Here is a 24,210-nt window from a genome sequence, read left to right on the forward strand (position 1 = left end):
GTCTAAAATAAACCATGCAAACTTCATCACAGCAATCAATCAATAAGACTTACCAGTATTATCTTACTTTGTGTATATAAAAGTGAAGTTTGGTTTGATAGCCAATGAGACAACTCTCCACAAAGAGACCAAATGACACAGAAATTAATAATTACAGGTCACTGTACGACCTTCAACAATGAACAAATTTTTAGTCTCAGCTTAAATCCTAAATAAATTTAATGATTTATTTGCTGTTTCCCAAAATTTTATCCATCTGTTGTTTATTAATTGGAATATTTTGCAAGTGTAATTGAACGATTGGTTTTTGATGAATTTGCTATGGTATCCTTGAATAAAATGTGACTAAAGCTGACACATAGATTTCAGATTTCTGATAAATCACTTTTTCGTGTTGTTCCTGTTGTATTGTGAATTATGATTTTTAGTATATAAATATATATTGTATTATTGCCAGCTTACAGGTTTGAGCTTGAATAATTATAGTTTCTAAATAGAACTCAATAATGCTATTCCATTTAAAAAAAAAAAAAAAAAAATCAAAACAGAAACAGAAAAATATATTTAAGATCTTATGATGTTTTATTTACTGTTTTTTTTCTGTTTTTCTTTGTTTAAATTATATTTGTGTGCTTTTCTTTTTAATTGCCATTATTCTTTCATTTTGTTGTTTAGCACAGTAAACAAATGATATACATATTGTCTTAATTAGAATAAAAAGTATTTACTTCATGAAACATTGGTAAATTGAAGAATAAGTAATTGAAATTTTTAATGAAATTGATTATTAGAAATAAGTAATTGAAATTTTTAATGAAATTGATTATTAGAAAAAATATATCTTATGTACAAATCACTTAGACAATATACACTTAGACAATATATATAACTCAAACAATTCTATTATTTATGTTTTCTTTCCTGTCAATTTTGTTGTTGTTTTGTTGTCTTATAGATAGATGGAATAATAGGTAAGCTTGTGTGAATCTAAACAGAAATTCATTTACTAACTATAAATCTTATAGTCTGATCAGCTCTTCCAATGAAATTATTCTGTACATTGCAATAAACAAATATTTATAGATTATTGTCGGTCATCTCAATGAGATTGATTTTCTGTTTAGATTCAATCCCTTGAGCTGGGACAGCCAAAGTGTGAAAAGCAATCGAGTTGAGATGACCAATGATAATCTGTTTATCGCTATTTTACCTGTGACGACATTGTTAATTTCATCAACTACTGCACATGTCCCTTAGTTTCAAGCGATTATTTTTCACATCACTCGATTCAGCCAAGAAACGAAATTATCAGTTCACAAGATTAAAGGAAAATTTAGTAATATAGGGATAATTAAAATTCTCAGTCCTAAATGGTAGAGTCTTCTCAATATACCTTCTTTTCAAATGAAATTAGTTTATGAACTGACACTGCATAAATAATGAAGATACATGTATAAGAATATTGTTTTATTATTTTGTGGTACAGAAAAAATGAGACTACTATTTTAAATGTTTTAAAAATAATTATTATCAATATTTGGGCTATATTTACAACATAATATTGTCATAATTTGGTTTAAATGCCTTAAAACTTTACTCAGAGTACAATCTTTATGCTCGAAATACAAAATCCAGTATTTTGATTGATTGATTTTCTGAGTTTTAGTACATCAATCATGCTTTCAAAGTTTTATGACCGCAAGGTAAAAAATTGAAATTGATTGAATAAAATCTTATTAGGAAAGAAATTTCCCTGGTAAGTATAAGAATACCACCTAGATGGTTTCTTAAACTTAGAGTTGAGGCTTGATTCCAGTCTGAAACTGAGTGTTTCAAAATACACTAAGAATGATTATTTGCCTAAAAATAAGGCTTTCTTTAACTTATATAATACTTGTTCTACTCTCAAATCTTCTATTTTAGTTTAGTTATAAACTTCAATCATTCATATCTTGATGTTCATTATAATTTATATGCTTTTGTCTCTCTTTGAAATAAAAATACTGATGTCTTTGAAGACTTATATTAACCAAGATTACAGAGATTATGATCTTCTGAGAAATTCTTTGAACCTAATAGACTTCAATTTAAGTAAAGATCTCTTAAATATTGTTTTCAAAGAGAGGCAACTTGTACTATTTCACTTTTGCTTTAGAAAAAATGCATGGCTTTCTATTGTAATCTTGATGTTATAGATATTTATTTTAAATGGACTATGTCTGAATGTAATTCCATGAACAAATTTTTGCAAAGTCAAGGAAAAGAAATCTGCCGCAATATCAAAAATTTTAGACTTGGATTCATTCAATCACAAATTTTAATTTAATATATGAGTGGAAAATTTTTTGATAATTAAGAAAAATACTGTAAACCAACTTATTTTCACGGATAGTTTATTTTGCGTTTAGCCCTTTCTAACCCATTTCGCGATTCTCAAATTTACTTGATGTAATTTTTTAAGAAAAAATCCAAGTTTGACATATTTGCAACGATTTATATTTGTGATTTTTTTCTACTTGTGAAAGTCACGAAAATAAATCTTTCGCAAAAATAAGTTGGTTTACAGTAACCTTGACTGACCATTTACAAAATTTGAGTCCTGTAAAAGAAAGACATGCATTTCCTTGTTTATGTTTTATTTATTTATTTCTGTTGCTGTTGTTATGTTGATTTCTATGTCTTTATTTTCTTTTCTGTTTTTTATCACTCTGTTAAGATCCAGGTCGTCAAGTTACAACAGATATTACCACCATTCACGTTCTTACTCGTCGTCGCCACGATATCCAAGATCAAGGTCATCCAAATCATACAGGTGATCACATGATCGATTAGGAAGATTAATGAAAAAACCACAACATGGTATAAGAATGTTTACAAGTTCTTAGCTTGCTAGCCAGTTTGATATTAACAAAAGCAGCTTTTACTAAAATTTGTTCTTGCATTTTTTGGAATTTTCGTTAACATTTATAATTATGTATTGTTATTGTGTTCTTGTTCTTTGAACTAAAAATTGTTCTTACTAACCAAGTTTTGTTCTGATAAACTGTTAATTGCTTTACTGAATACTGACAGTATTAACCATCTTCTTGCATAGTAACTTAGACCGATCAAAGACAAATAATTGATACATGAAATCAAGTTAAATGATAATTTTCTGTCTTAGATTCCTACAAGTTATTCTTTTCAAACATGTGCTTGACCTTAAATCTGCAACAAGAAATGTAAACAATTTGTAAATTTTCATATTTTCTCAGTTTAAATAAAACAAACGATTATACAAAATAAACATTTTGAATAGACTCAGCTTTGTACAAATTAAACAACTTTCAAAATGATGGTGTTTTTAAGGGAAACTTTAAATTTATTTGTATAAAAGAACTAATTATTGTTAAAAGGGCACAAGCATTATGTATATATTGTACTTCTATTAAAGTGCATAATGCTCTAAGATTGATATGAATACAATAGTATCTACACTAATTTATCTTACTAAACCCGCTGTTCATTACTAACATGTTAACATGCACCCCTATTAATAAAGACACTGTTTTCATTAATAATATGAAAATAACTTATACTAAAATCTCTGCTAGGATAATATATTTATAATGAATGTTTGTATTCAAAATTTTGTCAATAAAAGAATGTTCACAGATCTATGAATTCAAAGTTAATATTTACAAAGACTCCTTATTGTTTATTGTATGATAATTGAAGCATCATAAATATTTACCATGAATTATTTTATTTCCTGAACATTTTTTAGTAAGATAAATAAGGATATTTAAGTAAGGGTTAAAATGAAAGTTAAATACTAATTTTAAAAAAATGTATGAAAAGGATAAAATAATGAATTTAAAACAAATAATTATATACATTTCAATGTGCATATTTTACATGTAACATTTATGTTTTAGTGCCAGAAAGCGTCCTGTACCATACTATAGACCAAGTCCTCCATCTCCTAGTTCTATAAGTAGTGATGACTCATATTACAGATACAGGAAGTCACGGAAGGGTTCCCGATACCGTAGTCTCAGCCGTAGTGTACCACTCCGACGGAAAAGAAGTTGGAGTCGGACATCAGACTGATTGAAATCATCAGATAATAATGTTGTCTTTCATCAGCTTGTATCTGTGTTATACTTTCATTTTATGCAATAATTTATGTTCTTATAGAGTACAAATTGTAAGGGTAATTTTAGAGAGAAAAAACACTCTAGGTCAAATAAGTTCACGTCCTGAATGATATGTATTTTAAACGGTTTGGTTATATTTTATGTTAATTTATATATAGCTATGGATCATAGAAATTTTTAATTTGTACTGGTTGTTTTAAAATACATGAAAATGATATCATCTAGGCTCATATTTTAACAACCAATTCATTTCTGCATTTCCCTTGCATACACACTATCCTACTAAGTATTCCAGAATGCAAGTTTCAACATAACAATCTCCTTCTAAGAACCGAAAGGAAATTAAAGAGTTATGGTTCTTCTTTTTGTTTGGACTCATTGTGCTACTTAAGCTAATAAACATAAATGGTATTTGATTTCAATGTAGCTTTCAGTTAGGTTTTCCATTTGCCAAAATGCATTATTTATAGCTCAAGATTTTTTTTAAAACTCGTACAAACTATGGGATGTTTTATTCCTAAAAAAAATTCTGATATTAAATTTCTTGGTTTACATTCATTTTATGTTCAGTCATATATGCTTCAGTTCATATGGATTACAAGCCCGTTATACAAGAACAAATCTTTTATTTGTGAATATATGCTGACATTAATCTTAGAATTTACAGATCATATTTAGAATACAGTTCTGATGATTTCAGCAAATATTGAGGTTTAAAACAAAAAATCACTTTATTTACCTTCTCCTGAAATATTGTCTTGGACTTGCATTAAATCACAGAGGACAGTAGACCTGAGTGAAATGCAGTACCTATATTTTAAAAAGGTTTGTTTTTTTTAAAGAAAAATTTTAAACTTCAATTGAAAACCATGCTTGATTCTATAGCCTGCTAATAAATCCTGTACATTCCATATCATTGACAATAATATGTGGTGTTTTATATATCAACTATTCATTATTTGTATTATTTTCTAGTCATTCCACAAACTTTTATAACTTAAAAGTTATTTTTACCTGTATAGTATTGTTATTTATTTATTTTTGGCACATGTTGTGGGTATTTTACACAATTGTTGATATTTATTTTTACCTGTTAATTTTATTTTGCTCATGTATTTTTTTTGTTAAAATACATCTATTTAATACATTCCTGAAAGATATTTAATCTTCCATGATCAGTATAGTTTTTAAAAAAATTGGAAAATTTGGAAAGGAATATAAATTATATATGGGGAAAAATTACAATTTTCTGAATTTGGTGTATTAAAGACTTAGGGCAAAACTATTTATTGTCCTGTAGTAATTGAATTTTTGATCAAGGGGGATAATTCCCACATAATTCTTATAAGAATGACACAAGACTATATTTACTAGTAAATCACTTTAACAAGTATGACTATTTCTTTATTTGGTTTTATGGGAATTTCCAAGAATATATACAGTTTTAACAGAAGAAATTTATTTATAATTTGCAAATAATATTTTGTGACTTACACTACATGCATTTAATGTACAGTGTCATCTTTTATTTCACATGTCATGCATTTTTCAAAGCATGAAAAAAAATTCTTTTGAATGAAAAATAAAAACGTTGTTAATGATTTATTTGTTATTTATTAATTTATGCTACATATACTTGATTATGTTGATGAAACTTCAATGAATATCAAGGTAATTAATCAGATTTGCAAAATTTCTTATTTCCAAAACAAAAATGATATTTGACTTAATCATCTGTCAAAATTATCTTAATTAAAATTGAGAATAGAAATGGGGAGTATGTCAAAGAGAGAATGGAAATGGGGAGTATGTCAAAGAGAGAATGGAAATGGAGAGTATGTCAAAGAGAGAATGGAAATGGGGAGTATGTCAAGGAGAGAATGGAAATTGGGAGTATGTCAAAGAAATAATGGAAATGGGGAGTATGTCAAAGAGAGAATGGAAATGGGGAGTATGTCAAAGAGACAATAACCTGACCAAAGAGCAAATAACAGTGGATGTCCTCCAATGGGTCTTCCATGCATCAAGAAAATCCTGCACCTGGAGGTGGGCCTCAGCTGGCCCCTAAATAAAAATGTATACTAGTTCAGTGAAAGTGGATGTCATACACAAATTACTCAACAGCTGCATGAAAAGTAATTATTGTTTGACAAATACAAAGTATGACACCACATCAGTTTCTACAGCAAAAAAAACCTTGTAAACATTGGTCTCTTATTTATCAATTATTTTCTGATTTCGAATGGCGTAAATAAGTGGTCTACATATCAATGGACTAAAATTAAGAAAACATACAAGACAAACAAAGGTCAGAGGCTTCTGTCTTTGGACAGGGCAAAAAAAAGCACTCCCCTATACCTCTAGCCAATGTAGAATAAACAACTACTCAGTATTCAAACTTATTAAATTTCAAATGTCACCACTTTCTAAAATAAGAAAGAGAACAGTGGCAGATCCAAGAGGAAAAGGGGATTGGAACCCCCCTTTTTAGTGACGATATATGCATTTAAATGGGGACATATGGTTTGAACCTAAAAAATGTCCAGTACTAAAACGATCTACAAATGTGTTAACTTGACAGAAATCGTCAATTAGTCATGATGAATACAAATAATTAATATTGTTATGTAGATTGATGTTTGCCTAAAGTCTAGTGGCAAATATTTTATGTATTTTCAAGACGAAATTCTTAAAAGAGTGTTTGCCTTTAATGACGGAATTTTACCTTTTTTTGCACTTTTGCGATTTCATGAGTTATTGCCCTTGAAAAAGTTTTTTCACCTAAATTTTTTTGCATCTTTGTCATAGATAAGACATAATACGATTAGCCAAAAGAAGTTAAGATGATTAGCAACAAAAATAATTACATTTAAGTCCCATTCAATCTTGCTTTAAAGTGAACGCTCAAGCAGGTATATCACTAAAGCGAAATTTACTTTCAATACATGTTTCCAAAAGTTTATAAGGAACAACGACTGATACAGAATTTTCATGTTTACATTGATGAGATTGAGAATGGAAATTGGGAATGTGTTGTAACGTGTAACCGGGCGATCAATGGACCCGTATCTGAATAAATCAGGATTTCAAGTAGTCAACTCAATTTTTCACCATAAACAACTGTCATATTCAAAACAATCAACACATCCATATTAAAACAGATTCACAACGAAAATATATACACAGCACAATGCACATAAATGAAAGTGCAAGGTGAATTAGGTACCTCATTCACAATGCATGGACACACTGTATCATAACAAATATATATACACAATGTCACTATGCAACATGTATCAGACCGATTTATTCACAATGTCACTTACAGATTATTATGCAACACGCATACGGCCCCTTGTTACACAATGTCACCAACAGATTACTTTGCAACATGCATCAAGTAAGTATTACGCAAGACGTATGAACACAAAATCACATATATACAACTTCTATTTACAACGTCCACCAATATGTAATATCACCTTGTTAGCCTGCAACTAACCACAATAACACAATGACAATTACACTTGCACAAATCCTTCCATGCACAAGGAATGTATATATATATATATAAACCGGCACTAATACTATCCCTTTGAGTTCCCACACAATGAATATTATCCAAACTGGTAAGGTTTAACTCAGTTACCTTCACTAATACACTTCCACAATATTACAATTTGCAACACCAGCAAGTAAACACTTTATATTCTCACTAATACAAATAACTTGTTACATTAGTTTCACTTTGTATCACAATCACTATTGCAATATCCACATATCAATCTCAACACTATTCATATATACCCTTTGGAATCACTTAATTCACTCTACTTACAAGTAGGAAAATTAGCCCTGATGTTATCACTTTAACGGTCCACATAAAACTGACAAAGTTGCTCTGTCTTGAGCTGGTTTATATACAACCATCTAGATCAGTCCATTTAACTTGAAGGGGCGAAAATCAAGATTATACCAAATTTATGGGTGTTTTAAGTAAAAGATGGTGTTTCAACTATGGAGAAAAGTCAATGGAACTTAAAGGGTGACGATCAAGATTATACAAACTTTATGGTGTTTTAAGTAAAAGATGGTGTTCCAACTATGGAGAAAATTATATACATATAAAAACACAACTAACAGGTAAAGACATCTCGTATTTCACATCAGAACAAATGAACTATGACCAATTTTTGTTACACTACCTATGCCTCAAAAATCACGCGTCCTCGCATGACTCCTTGAATACATCTGATAAATCATCTATCAAAGTGGTCATTTTTCATACCCAAACTCTACCATAGTGCAGGCACTATTTCCATTGGACATATATATATTAAGACAAAGCCTTTCCCGCTTTGCCACTTCATCTGACAATAATGTCAGGCTACCCTTTTGTCCATCAGGTCTAAACTGATGACATCACAAGACACAACCCGTAGATACAAAGTCTACCTATATGTCCAAATTTCAGTCAGTCATATCAAATATATTGAACTTTCTTCTTATTCACAACAGCTATTCACAGGATTATCTTTTTGTCCGAATGGAACTGTTCAAAACTTCCTACTTCAAATATCCATTTTTCTAACAACCTCTTTCCTGTTAACGTCTTTAATTTTGAGCGTCACTGCCAAAGAATAAATTTAAAAGGTCCCTAACAAATTTTGCCTTTGAAGTGTCCCCAATGAGCCTACTCTTAACGAAATCTTCATGAGGGGTCTTTTACATGCACAGAGCGTATAAAATCCCGCACACAGAGGCATGTGCTTCAGCTGGACCAAAATAAACCAAAATATGTACTAGTTCAGTGATAATGGATGTCATAGTCAACTCCGAAATATATAAAAGAAACTAAAATTCGAAATCATTCAAGACTAACATAGTTCAGAGGCTCCTGACTTGGGACAGGAGCAAAATGCGGCTTGGTTTAACATATTTTTTCCGAGATCTCAACCCTTCCCTATACATATAACTGATTTACTATGTATTTAAACATAAGAATAATACGTATCCACTCGGATGTGACATTGATGAGACTATACGAATATGAAATCCGGCACTTTAGAGTTAATTTGTCCAGTTGAACTGATCCCCAACAAGATATTTCAATTTTAAAGGTCAACAGAAATAAAAACTTGACCTCTTTGATATAAAAATAGCAGTGACAAAGTGATTCCCAGAAGGTTCAACATTAGTCTACAGAATATCTTCCAAAAACATGATACAAACCTATTTACAAGGAATGTTGTTTACATACTTATTGTACTATTGGATATTGTATCATTGTTTAATCAAGATTAGCACCCGTTCTTTAAATTAGGAACTATTTGATAATTAAAATTGATAAAATTGTTAACACTTTAAAACGGGTAAGCGCAAGGTTGAATAAATACAAAATCTTAATGACTTGTTAAAGTTACCGAGTTCTTGATAACATCTTTTAAAACAATATGATTAGGGATACCATCATTCCTGTCATATTTTATAGCCGTTTACGCATCCGTTATTTCAACGTTTATTATTTGATATTATTCTAGATGAAAAGTACATATGTTTGTTTTGAAATGTGATGGGAGTTACTTAGTCATAAACAGAAGGTAGGAACATTAATTTGCTGAAAAAAATCTTTGTATACAATTTGCCGAAATAAAGACGAGATCACCTAAACATATTTTCAAAAAAATATCATTCTTGACAGACAATGCTTATACGACTTTTAATATTCTGTATCTGAAAGCTCCGCTAAAACAGTTACATCAATGATTTATATGACAACGTTAACATTCCCAATACGAATATTTCATTACGCTTCAGGGTACACTAGTTGATTTGATAGTAACTCATTTTGGCTTTGGTTGTTCCTGAATAGGGTGGGTTCAGATAAGCTCATCCAATGTAGTAAAGTTAACGTTCGTGTCGTCTTGTGTATCCACAACTACTGCACAAACTGAATTAACAAACGAGGCAACCCATGATGTTATATATATATATATAGATATGGGATAATTTCCTTTAAAAAAAAATTGGCAAAATCATCAAAATATGAAATAATAATAAATGTCCATAGAAGGGTGAATCCACATACGTGTTTCTGATGACAAGCTTAATTTCATTCCATTAATGATGACAAATAAGTTGTTTTTACTTCATTCAATTTTTTTTGCTTTTAGAAGCAGCAACCATGTTTTCACCTAAAAGTAATTTTCTTGATATAGAGGATGACTGGGTGTGTCCATGCAAACTGAAGCAACAAGGCAGGGTTGGAAAAGCAACGTATAAATTTATGAATGGCATGTCTCGGTACAAATTTCTAATAGATAGTGAATTTGTCCCTGGAGTGACCGGTGGACGAATCTTACCAAATGAAGACTTAGTATTAGTAAACTTTAATGAACAACTTTTAACAATACACTGTGAGAATGGTGAAGTGAAAAAAACCCTCAAACTTCTAGGTCATCCTTGGGACGTGGCGTTGTACGGGGAAGATTGTGCGGTAGTGTCTTTTAACGACTTGCAAAAGTTGCATGTTATTGATTTAAATGCTCTGAACTTAATAAGTGAAATCGATGTCCCTAAATCGTGCTATGGTATTTGGTGCTTGGGTAACACATGTTTTGCGACGTGCGGTAAAATTCTACACCGAATCGATATGGAGACCAAAAAAGATAGGCCCTTAAAACTAGAAGGGGAAGGGATTTTTAACATATTTGTTGACGACAATAGAATCTATTATACTGACTACTATAGCCTTCATTGCTTAAACCACAATGGACAAGAAGTATTTGTTTACAAACATGATAAACTCAGCTGGCCACGAGGCATCGCCGTAGACACGAAAGGTTACATTTATGTGGCAGGGTACAAGTCGAACAACATTCACAAACTCACGATGGATGGCAGATTATTCAAAATCTTGATAACAAAAGATGAAGGCATTGAAAGACCCTCGTTTTTGCATTTTGAATGCCACCAACGAAAACTGTTAGTGGCTATTGACGAAGGACGAGCAGTTTTTGAATTTAAAGTATAATTACAGCACTATGTATGTGGGTGTTTAACACTATATATATGATGAAATGTACATATTATCCTTAGTTTTTTTTTCATATAAGAGAAAACTTCTTTAATGTTTTTGAAACTATTGAAAAGTGCACATAGAAGAACGTGTGCGCATATTACTCGCCTTCAAAAAAGTAGACAGAAAGTAAGATACGTTTATTAATTGCATACTAGAAAGTAAAATCACAAAATACTGAACTCAGAGGAAAATCAATTTGGAAAGTCCATAATCACATGGCAAAATCAAAAAACAAAACGCATCAAAAACGAATGGACAAGAACTGTCATATTCCTGACTTTGTACAGGCATTTTCAAATGTAGAAAATGTTGACATTGGCTAAGGTTAACAATGATCGACTCATTGGTGTACGCTTCAACACCCTCAGGCAAAGTTGATCTTAAATCGGCTTGACTTTTATTTAATACGTATACCTCCTTTTGTCACTTAGCTCTATGGTTCTTATGTACCCTTGGCTTTCAAATATTTGGTTTTGGTGGTCCTGATATGGTTATATCCAGGAAAACGGTTCGGGCACGGTTCGGACACATTTAAATTATAAGGCGTGTTTCAGTGTTATCATATGTAGTTGCATGTGCATTTTCTATATATCACCACCATTTCAGTATGTGAAGGTTAATTTAGATTATGTCTGAATATTTCATTTTGATATTATATTTTCTACATGAAAAACAACATTTCATGCAATTTTACTACCCTTAAAAAGTATATCACTTTAATTGACATATATTGCATGTTACTCTACACAACAATACTAAAAACAAAAACAAATATATCTTGCGCTGGTAATTGTAATTAACCTTACTTAACACAATTGAAAATTAAAATAGGGAACATGTCACAGTGACAACAACACAACCAAGGAGCAGAAAACAGCAGAAGGCTACCAATGGGTCTTCAACATAGCGAGAAAATCACGCACCCGGAGGCGGGTCAACTTGGCCACTAAGCACAACCCAGCTAACACATAATATTTTCATGATATTATTGACTGGTTATATATATGTTTTTCAAAAATATTTACCAAAAAATATTTTATAGACATTTTTTTACATCAGAAATTATGCATTAATGATATTTGAACAATAATATTTTATCCAAATGTTTGATTGCTAATATAAAAACATTTTTTGTAAATATTTTTTTGTAATGAATAATAAATATTCTTTGCTGATGTTTTTAACACGTTAAATAGACAGTTTTATAAATGAGAACAATTGTATGTCGAGGAGATATTTCTTTGCAATATTCGGTCAATATCTGATGGACATTTTTATATAACATTTAATATATATATATTTTAGATGTGTAAAAGAAATATTTATAAAACATTTTTGATTTACATCTATGTAAAGCATAGGTTTGATGTATAATAAAATATCTTTTTGATGTAACATCAATATACTTTTCTTGTCCTAATCAAAAATATAAAAATGGTAATATCTAATGAATATTTCAATAACATCATAACAATATATTTTTTTCGATTTTATTTAGAAAATATTAATTAAAGACTGTTTCATAAACGTTTTAAGATAATTTGTTTAATAGATATTTGTAAGATGTATGCTAGAAATGTTCTCCAAATATTTGTCCGTGACATTTGAGTGAAGCACATATTTGATATGAAAAAAGTTATATTTTATAAACATTTTTACATAATATTTTTAATTAATATTTGTAAGATGTGCGACAAATGTTTTTCTTATGTTTGTAATTAGTGATATTTGTTTGAAGTCCATGATGTTTGATATGAAAAAGGATATATTTTTTATATAATTATTTTAATCAGATTAACATGAAATCAATGTCTCCTCATTTTTGATAGAAAAGTATTAACAATTCTAATCTAACTTAGATGAAAATCAAATCAAGTCAGGCAAATGAAAAACTATCTAGCGAATAACGATTGTGTTTGAAGAGCATTGAGGACCCAGTAAAAAATCAAAATGACAAAGTCATACCAAATAGGACTACGATATTAAATCTGTGACTAGAACAAGAAAATTCTTTGTATTTTGCCTAATTCAAAGTTTTTCAAACAGTGTTTATAAAAAAACATCATTGATATTTCATGCCAATAAAGAAATATAAGCCAACATTGTGCCAACAATATGCCAACGTATTAGGTACTTATCTCCCCCTTTATACCACATACTTGAATATTATATTATTCTAATGTTCTAACAAAAAAATGTGCTCTTCCTTCTCTTTATCTAACATTTTCAAATCTGTGTAGTCATTTAAATGTATTTACCTAAATGATTGAATAATTTTATGCACAAACAAAAAATATTTAAAACCAGCCCAAAACAACAAATACAATTTGTATATACTTTTATTTAGTTCATTTTCATACATAATAACACATCATTGAGACGAGTGAATTTCTTGCTCTCCAATTAACAGTTATTAAACTACTGAATAAATGTATTATATTTTTATTAGTAGAAGTAATGAGTTGCCTTATAATCATTCAAATCAATGCATCAACTTATAATAAAAATAGGAATAAGGTTGCCAGTCTATAATTAAAAAAAACATTTGGAAGACATCAATAAAACATATCCTAGTCTAAGACATTAGAAGAATATTTTGTCCAGATGTTTGAAAGATGTTGTCTGGATATTTTTAATTGACACTGAATAATATCAAAATTATGTTATTTCAATATAAAATCAAGATATTTAAAAATAATGCTCTTTAAACATTCAGAACAAATATTTTCAGAAAATATGCTATTCACATGAGTACAGCCAGACAAATCACGTCAAAAACATGTTTTTGAATGATATTTTGGTGACATTTTGCAATATATTTTAAAAATATCAATAAAATGTTTTTGTGCTACCTGGGAACACATCACCTCAGCTTCAAGGATGTTAATGTATATTAGACATTAATATATCATAAACTAACTGACTGTATAGTAACGATTTTTTTTTTATCAAAGTTGTAGTTGTTTTTGGAAATAAAAGTGAAATCAGTCAAAAATATGATCATGTATGCATTCTATCAAGACAGAAGGTTTAATTGTATCAGATTTTGACCCGCATAGAACTGAACAAAGTATAACTGTCGACTGTTATACTAAGTGTTCTGGTGTGTGGTTGTGTTGTACTTCTGTCACGTAGTGTTTTCAATTCAGGTATATTAACGTTGTCATAAACCGGGTGGTTTGGCTAGTCATCAAACCAGGTTCAACCCACCATTTTTTTTCTGAAAATGTCCTGTACCAAGTCAGGAATATAACAGTAGTTTCGTTTCTAGGAACTTTGGCGTTTGTTTTTGTTGCACTTTTGTGTTACTGTTGTTTCCTTGTTTTCCTCTTATAGTTGATGTGTTCCCCTCATTTTAGTTTGTAACCCTGATTTATCTTCTCTCAATCGATTTAGGACTTTTAAACGCCGGGAAAGGGCTATTGACTTTATTTGATGGTTTGAAGATACAACACATGTGGTAAGCAAAAAAATATACTTGCTCACTCATCTTTACTTTGGTATTTTGTGTCTTAAAGAGGGTCGATTGACCCTCATAATCATCAAACTCCCGATATGTCATATTGTATAAAAAGCTTTCATAATCGACACTTAGAAAAAATAAGTACATAAGAAATTAACGTACTTATAGCAAAAATAATTGTTGTTAATTTTCAAGTAATGGTTTTCCAATACCTCAGGAAATCCTGAATTAAAATTTATTCAAGTTATTGCACCATCATTTATTTGGAAAGAATGAATCTTTTATTCTAGAACAAGTTTTCCTTTCCAAAAGAATTATTCTTTTCAAATGAATTATTTTCTAAAAAGAAAATATTCTCAATTTAAGATAAGGTACAATATGAAAATTCGGCAGTTGAAAATTTACCATGTAGAAACCGGCCAATAATAAACAGTTCCTTAAAATATTCTGCAACATTTCAACATGTTCAAGTCAATCAAGCTTTTATCTATGAAGCCTTTGTAAAACACATTGGCACAAGAGCTCAGCATAAGATTGGAAAGAGTATCACGTTCTGTTGTTTACACTAGTATGTAAAAAAAATGATTGTTCGTGTTAACGATCTTGTTTCTTCAGTACGGATGGCAATAATCCTGAAAGCATAAAAAATATTAACCATGTGAAAGTACTAAAAGAAAGTTTGTGTCGCATGGGCGGCAGGTTAAAAGGTGAAACTAAAAAATCATCATTTTCTAAATTAATATGATAATCAGAAAATATTGCAAATTAGACAACTATCCGTCAAAGACCATACGACAGTTATTTACACAACAATAGGTCACATGTGCAGCCTTCAACAACGAACGACAATACTCTTCCAGTAATATATTTTATTTCAAATTTGATAATGAATATCTCTAAACAAAAATGACAAAATAACTGGCATGTTACTTTAATGGATTTCAAATACCTCGTTACTAGATATTTGTGCTAGGTCCGTAAATGTTATTCATAAATTTTAAGTTATAACCCGGATTTGTTTTTTCTCTCAATCGATTTAAGAATTTCGAACAGCGGAATACTACTGTTACCATCACATATAAGAGACTGCTTCGATGAAATGTCATGGATTTTGAAAAATAAATCCAAATGATCATCGGGAATGTATAAATGGACAATCATGTGTAAATTCAAATTGAATGAGTAAATCTAAATTCTTCTGACTTGTGTTTTACACGGCTTCCAAAACTTGAACCTTTTAAAGATAGAATAATTAATGACGATTTTGCATTTCATATGTTATCATTACCTTTTGCCTTAGTTGTCATGACGTTTTTCACCCCAACTGCAGTATGAAATAATCTTTTGTGCATCAACTCCCGAACACCGAATTCAACGGTACAGCCGAACATTGTTAACAAACCCAGATATCCAATACACTTTCCATATCTTCTATTTGTTTTATCTGCCAAAAAAAAAAAATTGGGAAAGATAAATTTCTTAATAATCAATATCAATTTTAGTGAAAACAAATATTCCTTCTTCCTGAACCATACTCTTGATGACGTAAAGCCAAATATTCGTTTTGGGTCAAATTCAAACAGGTTCTTAAAATATTTGTTTCCCAATTCGAAAATGTGGAGGACACACTGTATTTTACTGCTAATGAATGATCAACAATCTTGACTACCAATAAAGGTATAACATAAAAGTTCATTAATCGAAAACACATTTTTTTATAAATTTGCTGCATTTTATATTACATTGAAACACTGTAATAGATGCATATTTTAACCACTATTTGAGTACTTTAGTTCATCAGATTTGCCACTAGACATAAACATGACAAGGCAACAACACTTACATTTGAAAAAATGTGTACTTTTTTATATAACTACATTGGGTTAATTAGTATTCTTAGTTATCTAAAAATTGGTTACACTTTTAGAAAGTGTTTCTCATATCTGATTACCCATCATGGTCTTTGAAGTACAAATAAGTAAAAACAACAACAATGACTCTACCAAACTGTAAAAAAACCTGAAAGCTTCTTTAGATAAAACATTGATGCGTTCTATCAATTACAGTGTTCTAATTCTGATTTCTGTAATGACGATTATCCAAGACCAAAGTTGTCTGCTCTAAAATCAATGTCATTTTTTCTTGCAATTCGTTTATAACATATTTATGAAAACATTAACTTTGTTTGACGAGTCTGATATGTTCAGAAACCTGACTAAAACGAATGTTTATCAATTCATAACTGATCAAAGTAATGGTAATGAATGCTAAATCGGAACTTGTTAAATTTTGCTTACAACGTATACGGCAACATCAAAAAGATCTGAGCTAAGCCTTATGTATCATCTTTTAGTAGCCATTTTTGACATTCAACATACCATCACTACAGTAACCATATACATAAGCCACTTGTCCCACAATCCATACACATCCAGCTGAAGCACAGATTTTCTGAAATAAGATGAGGGTAAAATATAGGAACTATATATATTCTCTAGCTTTCAATACAATTGTGGGAAAGGGATGCGCCTACTGTATCAGACTTGTAAAAAAATAAGATTCAAACACAACATACATGTAATAATAAATTTATCAGTCTCTAAACATTGGCATCATCAACAGTATCCTTAAATTTAAACCTTATGTTCCGAACTTTAATCGATTAACTCACAAACTGAATTCAGGTCCGAAGGACTTTTATGTAAAGTTTGTGAGTAAGAGCCCCGGTTAACACATCAATAACCTCTATAAAAAAATGTGTTTAATCCTTATAATTCTTTAATAAGTCAAATAATCGCGATTTTTTTATCACAATTGTTTGTGTGAAAGTGCTAATAAAATAACCATCAAATGCTTAATTGGCATGTCGTAACTTTATAAGGAGTTGGCCGCCAAATTGACCTTCTAAAATCCATAAATGTTCGAAAAATGCAACGGAATCTAAAATAAAATAGCAACTACATCTCAAAACTTCATTTAAATGAGAGAATATCCGAATTTGAAGCAGACAAGGAGCAAAATCATCTTTCCAATGAAAGTTTCCATTCGTATGATGCGTGTTTTGCCATGACGTAAATTCGCAAAATCGTTCATTAAATTTCGCGGATTTTTTTTTGTATTTGAATTTTATACATTTTCGATGCTTCAGTGCATTTATTTAATTTCTGCTTTGTTATATATGCACTAGAATAGACACAACTGTTATGCATTTGTTTCTTTAATTTCAATTTGCTGAAAATCCCGGAGATCTCTGCAAGCTTGTGAATCGCGCATCAGTAGATTACGAAAGTAGTTTCGAAAACATAGTTTATCTAAGTGTAAACTTTAGAAAAATTCCAATTGACCAATCCAATTCGAGTATTGACAGATATGCAAATCATATAAGATTTATACACAAATATTATGTAGACAGGAAGAGAAAGATCACTTTGACTATTAAAAAAAACCTTAAGTGAATAGTAAGTCAGACATTTAAGAATATAAGAAATCAGGTATGTTCTCATTAACTGTGCCGAACATCTAATAGCTATATATATAGATAGACCTTATTGAACTGCAATTATAGTTTAAAATAGTATTTAAAAAAATACAATACTGAAAGGAACTAAGAAATCTTTATACATTTAAGATTATTACACAATTTTTATATTTTATATTTATTGTTTTTTTTTATACAACTGTTACCAATAGGAGCATTTGCCGGAGTTGAATTTTATAAACAATTTATAATAAAAAGTATATACTGTTGTTTAATCAACTTACAGGGCGCTGTAAACCTCCAACAAACAATACCATCAGGAATACAGGATAACCCTCCAATCTTTGAAAAAATATATAATATTCAAGATAAAACATTATACATATTGTTTTGATCCAAGGGCGACTCACCCTAAGACTACACAAACGCCTCTATGCGCAGAATCCGATGGAGAGCAAGTTTTTCCATATATGGTAGGATTGTGGAGCGTCATGATCTCTAATTCATGGTATATCGTATGACCAATTGTGTGAGTATTGTTATACAATTGAACTTTGTGAAACAATTGCTTCGTAGAATATTTTGTAGAAGGCTAATATACTTGGTTCGATTGTTTGCATGTTTTGCGTCATGTGTAGTTGACAAACTTATATCGTTATCTTAATTTGAATGTTTTCTGGCGATATGAGTCAAACCACAATACCACAGTGTGACGCTAGCTGTTGGCCTTAAGTGGCGATTTATGGCAAATTTAAGCGAGTTTCCATATAATATGGTCAAGGAATAATGTATGTAAGAATGATTAAAATTAGCTATCAATTTATAATAGGAATAAATTATCCAGAAATGAGGATTTGTTTTACTTGCGTTAACTTTTACCCTTGTTTAAACATGATATATAAGCGGATAAAAGTTACACAAAAAGGTGAATAGGAGAAATTGTCAGCGATATATAATTTCCAAAATACTATTTCCAAAGTAACAACCTTAAAATAGAAACAACTGTCATTTTTCATGTTACAAAATAGAGTTAGGTTTGACTTTCATCTAACGTTTAGTTGACTAGTGGAATCAGGCGGCAAGAATCGGAAAACAGTTAGTTCCCATAGGAATATCGATTGTTTGTTGAAAACGCACCCCTAACATACGTTGCCAATTAAAACATCAATCATCTTAATTATATCAGTTTCAGAAAACTTTTTGTTGAAGAAAGCGTTTTAATGATGGTGTATGCCCCCATAAAAATATGATAAGCGAATCTTAGTGGGTAATTATTTTTACGAAAGGAAACAAGATAAACTCTTTCAATTAGGCTTTTAGCTTGGAATGGGAAAATTTGTGTGAAGAAATGAAAAGTCAAATATTCTCACATTATTGAAAAAGACAGAGAATTAGATTTAACGTTCATATGGTTTTTTTGTATGAATCCACCTCTGATTCCAATCATACCTAGAGTAGATAGTTCCACAAACATCGAATATAAAACAGAAGATATGATGTGATTGACAATGAGGCAATTATCTAAAAAAGCCCTTCCATTGCTGATAAAATGTATGTTTATGATTTAGAAAGAGGTTTCGTGAAGCACTTGGAAAACCAAGCGATATAAGTTGGTAAGGACACTTATGTTCATTAGATAAGATCTAATGCAATAAAGGTATATAGATCCTATTCTTCATCTTTGGTTGAAATTCCATGGAACAGACAGACGATTTTTCAGAATTACCTTCTTTTCTTGGTAACCGTTTTAATTGCCTATTATATCGGAATCTTTATTAATAGGACAGTGTTAACAAAACTAGAATAGCTCTTAAATTTAGATTTTTATCATTCTAATGACGAAGAAGCTGAATGACTCTTTACTACTTTCAGTAGTATATACAATACACATTAAGGACGAATTATATCAACGTGATATGAATAAAAACCCTGCTTTGTACTGAAATTTAGACTGGAAAGGGGGGAATGTCAAAGAGACAAACAACCCTACTTTGGTCGATACCAGCTAAAGACCACCAATGGGTCTTCAACGCAACGAGAAAATCTCGCACTCGGGGGGAGGTCCTCAGTTTGCCCCCTTAATAAAAATGTGAACTAGACCAACATACTGATTCGCGTTTTTAACGTAGGACATTCTAGTACTCGATCAAATCAGCACGACTAAACATAAAGTCGAGTTTGAAATCGGCGCAATTGGAGGGGAAAGTTACTGTTACTTTATCGTGCAAAGAAAACATAATTGGTTTATTGTTTTCTCCTAAATTGCATTGACTGAAAGGTTGGTTTTACTTCTTTTAATTGTTCTTCTTTTACAATTATCAATGAATAAGTTACTAATGAAACCATTGTCTTACACACTAGTTCATTGATATATAAAAGTGTTTTCATTTTAATCCTGGTACCTTTGATATCTAATAGAACCAATACAAAATAAGGTATACTTGCATGTTTTGATGGGCTCTCACAACACAGTTCATTTTTTCTTGGCCAGGATGATACAGACCTGGATACTAAAAAAGAAGATTTTAAGTTTAATTTGTTTATTTTAAATTTTTGTTTAATGTTATTGCTGTAAAAAAAAAAGGATTCTTCCTATCAAAATACTCTTAGTATATATTTAAAAATAAGTAGAATGTGGTAGGTAAGAATAATTATTTTAAGGCTTAACTATTCAAATTTAATGGGGACACTCAGCTGTTACCATCTGTGTTATGGCCATTTATGAAATTTTATCACTGGTTGTTTCAAAAATTTCACTCATCCCCCAAGAATTTCTGGGGATAAACTGTCAAATTTCATACAAATTCATTCCAACACCAATTCAACATCAACACTACTAGGCTTCCTCATAGCCTCCTTATAGGCTTCCTCATTGTCTCATTATAGGCTTCCTCATAGCCTCATAGGCATGATAGCCTCTAGGAATGATAGCCTCATAGGCTTCCTGATAGCCTCATTGCATTTATTTTGAACCATCGTTCCAATTGGGTTGGTGTGATGTCAAGCCAGGGGTCTATACTTTGCTACTTTTCAGTATGCACATAGCTAGGCTCTTGGTTTAGGCATGGAGCAAAAAATTATTTTTTTTAGCTGAGTAGTTTCCCCAAGGGCCAAATTATAATTGTGATGTATATATATAAAATAAAAGTTGTAATTAAATTATGATTTATGTTAAATTCAAACATGGATACCAATGGCATTGCTACACAGTATTTCCCAGGAGTTTATTTACAAGATAGGTGATAGCAGGAAAAATTAGGTTGATAATAATGTGAGCACTAAATCCTTAATTTTACATATCATGAGTTCAAACGGTGTGTTCTGAAAGAAATCAGGGGTAATTAAATTATTTAAATTACTATGAAATTAATATTAACTCATTATGTGTGACTTTGAGGATTTTGTTCACTGACACATTTATTAGCAAAATTAAAATATAGGGCCGAAAGTTAGATCAGGATGGTTTAATTGTCAGGTCAAAGAATTTGCAAGAAGATATGAGGTTGGATGTTTTGCTCAGGTGTTAACACACATTTCCCTATTACATAACAGATTACCACAGAAAAGATACAGTATAAACAAAAGACAATTAAAATAAGATTAGAACAGCATCACATCAAACAGAAATAAATTTACCCTAAAAAATATTTACAAAGAATCAGAACACAATGCAAACATGGAACAAATGACAATTAAACATATTCAGGATCATTTCTGAGAATTTTGTATAAACTTAAATCAAAAGCTTGTAAAGAAATCTTTATAAAATATCTAGACAACATTTAGCTCAAACAGGCTTTTCCCGTTTGAATGGTTTTACATTAGTAATTGTTGGGCCCTATAAAGCTTGCTGTTTGTTGTGAGCCAAGACTCCGTATTGAAGGCAGTACCATGACCTATAATGATTTACTTTTTAAATTGTTATTTGGATGGAGAGTTGTCTCATTGGCACTCATACCACATCTTCCTATATCTAATTAATATTTCACCTAAGTTCCTAAGGAGATATCCAAATGCAAATTCAATAGGATCTATGTTACTGTCATATTAATTTGAAAATATGTAGAGTTAACAATATATTGATGTAAAATGAGAACAAAACCAAGAAATGGCCGAATTGAGCAGGTCAATTACACGATCTAATATAATCATTATTAAACACAAACTAATTTTTAGCAGATTTGTCTTGCCATGTTCCATATTAAAATAGTCTATATACATGAATACATTATCATATAATAAATATCCCTACTTCGATATCTTTAACTTTTCTTCTCGTATTAAAGACTCTGGACACCATCCACTGCAGGAGGATTGCACTTCCAACTCCTGTCAAAACAACATATCCATACCCTTGTGGAAACTTTGAAACTATTGCCATTGTTTTCTTCTAAAAATTATCAATATTGCTTTATACAATGTTAATTGAAAGTATAGTATACTCGAATTTTGTATATTTCCCTACAAAAGTTTTGTTTAAGGTAATTAAATGTAACAATTAAAATTGAGAATGGAAAAGGGGAATGTGTCAAAGAGACAACAATCCGACCATAGAGCAGACAACAGCATAAGGTCACCAACAGATCTTCAATTCAGCGAGAAATTCCCGCATCCAGAGGCGTCCTTCAGCTGGCCCAAAAACAAATATATATACTAGTTCAGTAATAATGAACAATGAATGTTAATGAGTGTAACATCCTGAACATACTTATCTTTTATTCTCTATGAAAAAAATCTAAGTAAAATTGCAATGAGTTTAACAAAACTACCTAAACATGCTAAATGGCATTATCATTTTTAAAAAAGCAAAATATAACTCTTGCCCTTCAACGACTATTCTGTGGGCAGAATTCTTGATTTCAAAACTTACCATCGTATCAAAAATTTAAATTTATTTCGAAAACATAATTATGTTAATAAAGGCAACAGTAGTATATTATACACAAACTAAAATACAAACAAATATGCTAACCATGTGAACGTTAAATTGTCGATGTTATTATTGTATACTCACCTCCTGAGCTATTTTTAGAACAACCTTTTGAACATGTTAAATGTGAGAGCAATTAACCAAAGTATGTCGAGGACGATTAACCGCTATTAATGAATTTGATGAAAGAGGAGAATACTAATTTTCTTAATGACTAAAATAATGTCATATTATCTTATCACTGCTTGTGTTAATTTCTCAGAATACCACGTACAATACCTCAATTTACCTTTCCAATTTTCTGGTCTTATGCGAATACGGGTGTGTAAAATTAAAACTAGATCGGTCTGCAAAATAAGCATGACATGCATGCCAATGGGTAGTTCATGAATTACAGAACTAATAACAGTTTAGCCTTATGTCGCGTATACATGTCAAATAGTGACATTTAAAAATCTTAAAGGGGCACTAGCTACGAGATACATTAAATTATGTTTTTTTTCAATCAGTAATGAAAGTAAAAGAGTGACATAATAATTCGTTATTATCAGCCTATTTGTTTAATTTTGTCAAAATAAGCTAAGAAACATTGATGATGAATTATTCACTTGCAAGTGAATATTCGACCTCATTGAATCTGTATCGTATGAACTTCGGATCAATTTAATCCCTGAGCTAAAGATGGATTATTCATGATTGATGCGTTTTATGCTATTAAAAGAAAATAATGTAAACATTAAAAGTGAAACAAATATAATTCATTTGATTGTCTTATTCGATCCACAAAAAATCATTCTTATACAGGTAAAATCGAAAATTAACTTATTTTTTTAACCTTAAAATTGAAATCAAACAGATCTAGAAAAAATCGTCTGCACGAGGTCCATATAACTATATATATTGATGTTTGTGTTTATATCGTGTTATGTGACCGTCGGTTGGGGTCATCTAGATAACGAAGCTACATATTATCGGTGAACATGAATTTAACAGCAAGCGCCCCTTTAAAAACAATTCAAGTCTATAAACAAAGATAAGGGGACTATCACATGAAGTTTGGAGGGTTGAAATTAATATTTTGGTCTACTAAAAACCGAAAAAGGTATAGTTGCATGAGGT

At 30.5% G+C, this 24,210-nt stretch overlaps 3 protein-coding genes across 11 annotated transcripts in view; 2 read left to right on the plus strand and 1 right to left on the minus strand.

The window, feature by feature from the left end:
* Positions 1 to 5,677, plus strand: part of LOC134681078 (serine/arginine repetitive matrix protein 2-like) — a 59,753-nt gene extending 54,076 nt beyond the window's left edge. For 2 of the 7 annotated variants that reach the window (XM_063540487.1, XM_063540488.1), the window contains 2 exons: positions 2,717 to 2,812; positions 3,918 to 5,677. In XM_063540487.1, coding sequence (XP_063396557.1) covers positions 2,717 to 2,812; positions 3,918 to 4,092 — 271 coding nt within the window. In that variant the 3' untranslated portion in view covers positions 4,093 to 5,677. Of the gene's footprint in view, positions 1 to 955; positions 972 to 1,740; positions 1,757 to 2,716; positions 2,860 to 3,917 lie in introns of those variants that run through there. The other 5 variants (XM_063540494.1, XM_063540491.1, XM_063540493.1 and 2 more) reach the window with 5 other exon arrangements.
* A 3,966-nt stretch (positions 5,678 to 9,643) lies between these two features.
* LOC134681958 (uncharacterized) lies at positions 9,644 to 11,189 on the plus strand. The gene is made up of 2 exons (XM_063541588.1): positions 9,644 to 9,739; positions 10,313 to 11,189. The coding sequence occupies exon 2, from the start codon at positions 10,324 to 10,326 to the stop codon at positions 11,170 to 11,172; it is 849 nt and encodes a 282-aa protein (XP_063397658.1). The 5' UTR covers positions 9,644 to 9,739; positions 10,313 to 10,323; the 3' UTR covers positions 11,173 to 11,189.
* Positions 11,190 to 14,615: 3,426 nt separating this feature from the next.
* On the minus strand, positions 14,616 to 23,475 carry LOC134681079 (glutathione S-transferase 3, mitochondrial-like). 3 transcript variants are annotated; one of them, XM_063540496.1, is made up of 7 exons: positions 23,371 to 23,428; positions 22,414 to 22,551; positions 20,607 to 20,671; positions 18,446 to 18,503; positions 17,062 to 17,134; positions 15,972 to 16,127; positions 14,616 to 15,315 (listed from the first exon to the last, which is right to left on the minus strand). In XM_063540496.1, exons 2-7 carry the CDS (start codon positions 22,540 to 22,542, stop codon positions 15,278 to 15,280), a joined length of 519 nt encoding a protein of 172 aa, XP_063396566.1. In that variant the 5' UTR covers positions 22,543 to 22,551; positions 23,371 to 23,428; the 3' UTR covers positions 14,616 to 15,277. The 3 variants fall into 3 exon arrangements, with proteins under 3 accessions (XP_063396566.1, XP_063396567.1, XP_063396565.1); XM_063540497.1 differs by lacking the exon at positions 23,371 to 23,428 and adding an exon at positions 23,176 to 23,228; XM_063540495.1 differs by having other exon boundaries at positions 14,618 to 15,315; positions 23,381 to 23,475.
* Positions 23,476 to 24,210: the final 735 nt, after the last annotated feature.

Source organism: Mytilus trossulus, chromosome 8 (assembly GCF_036588685.1).
Source record: "Mytilus trossulus isolate FHL-02 chromosome 8, PNRI_Mtr1.1.1.hap1, whole genome shotgun sequence".
Classification (NCBI taxonomy): domain Eukaryota; kingdom Metazoa; phylum Mollusca; class Bivalvia; order Mytilida; family Mytilidae; genus Mytilus; species Mytilus trossulus.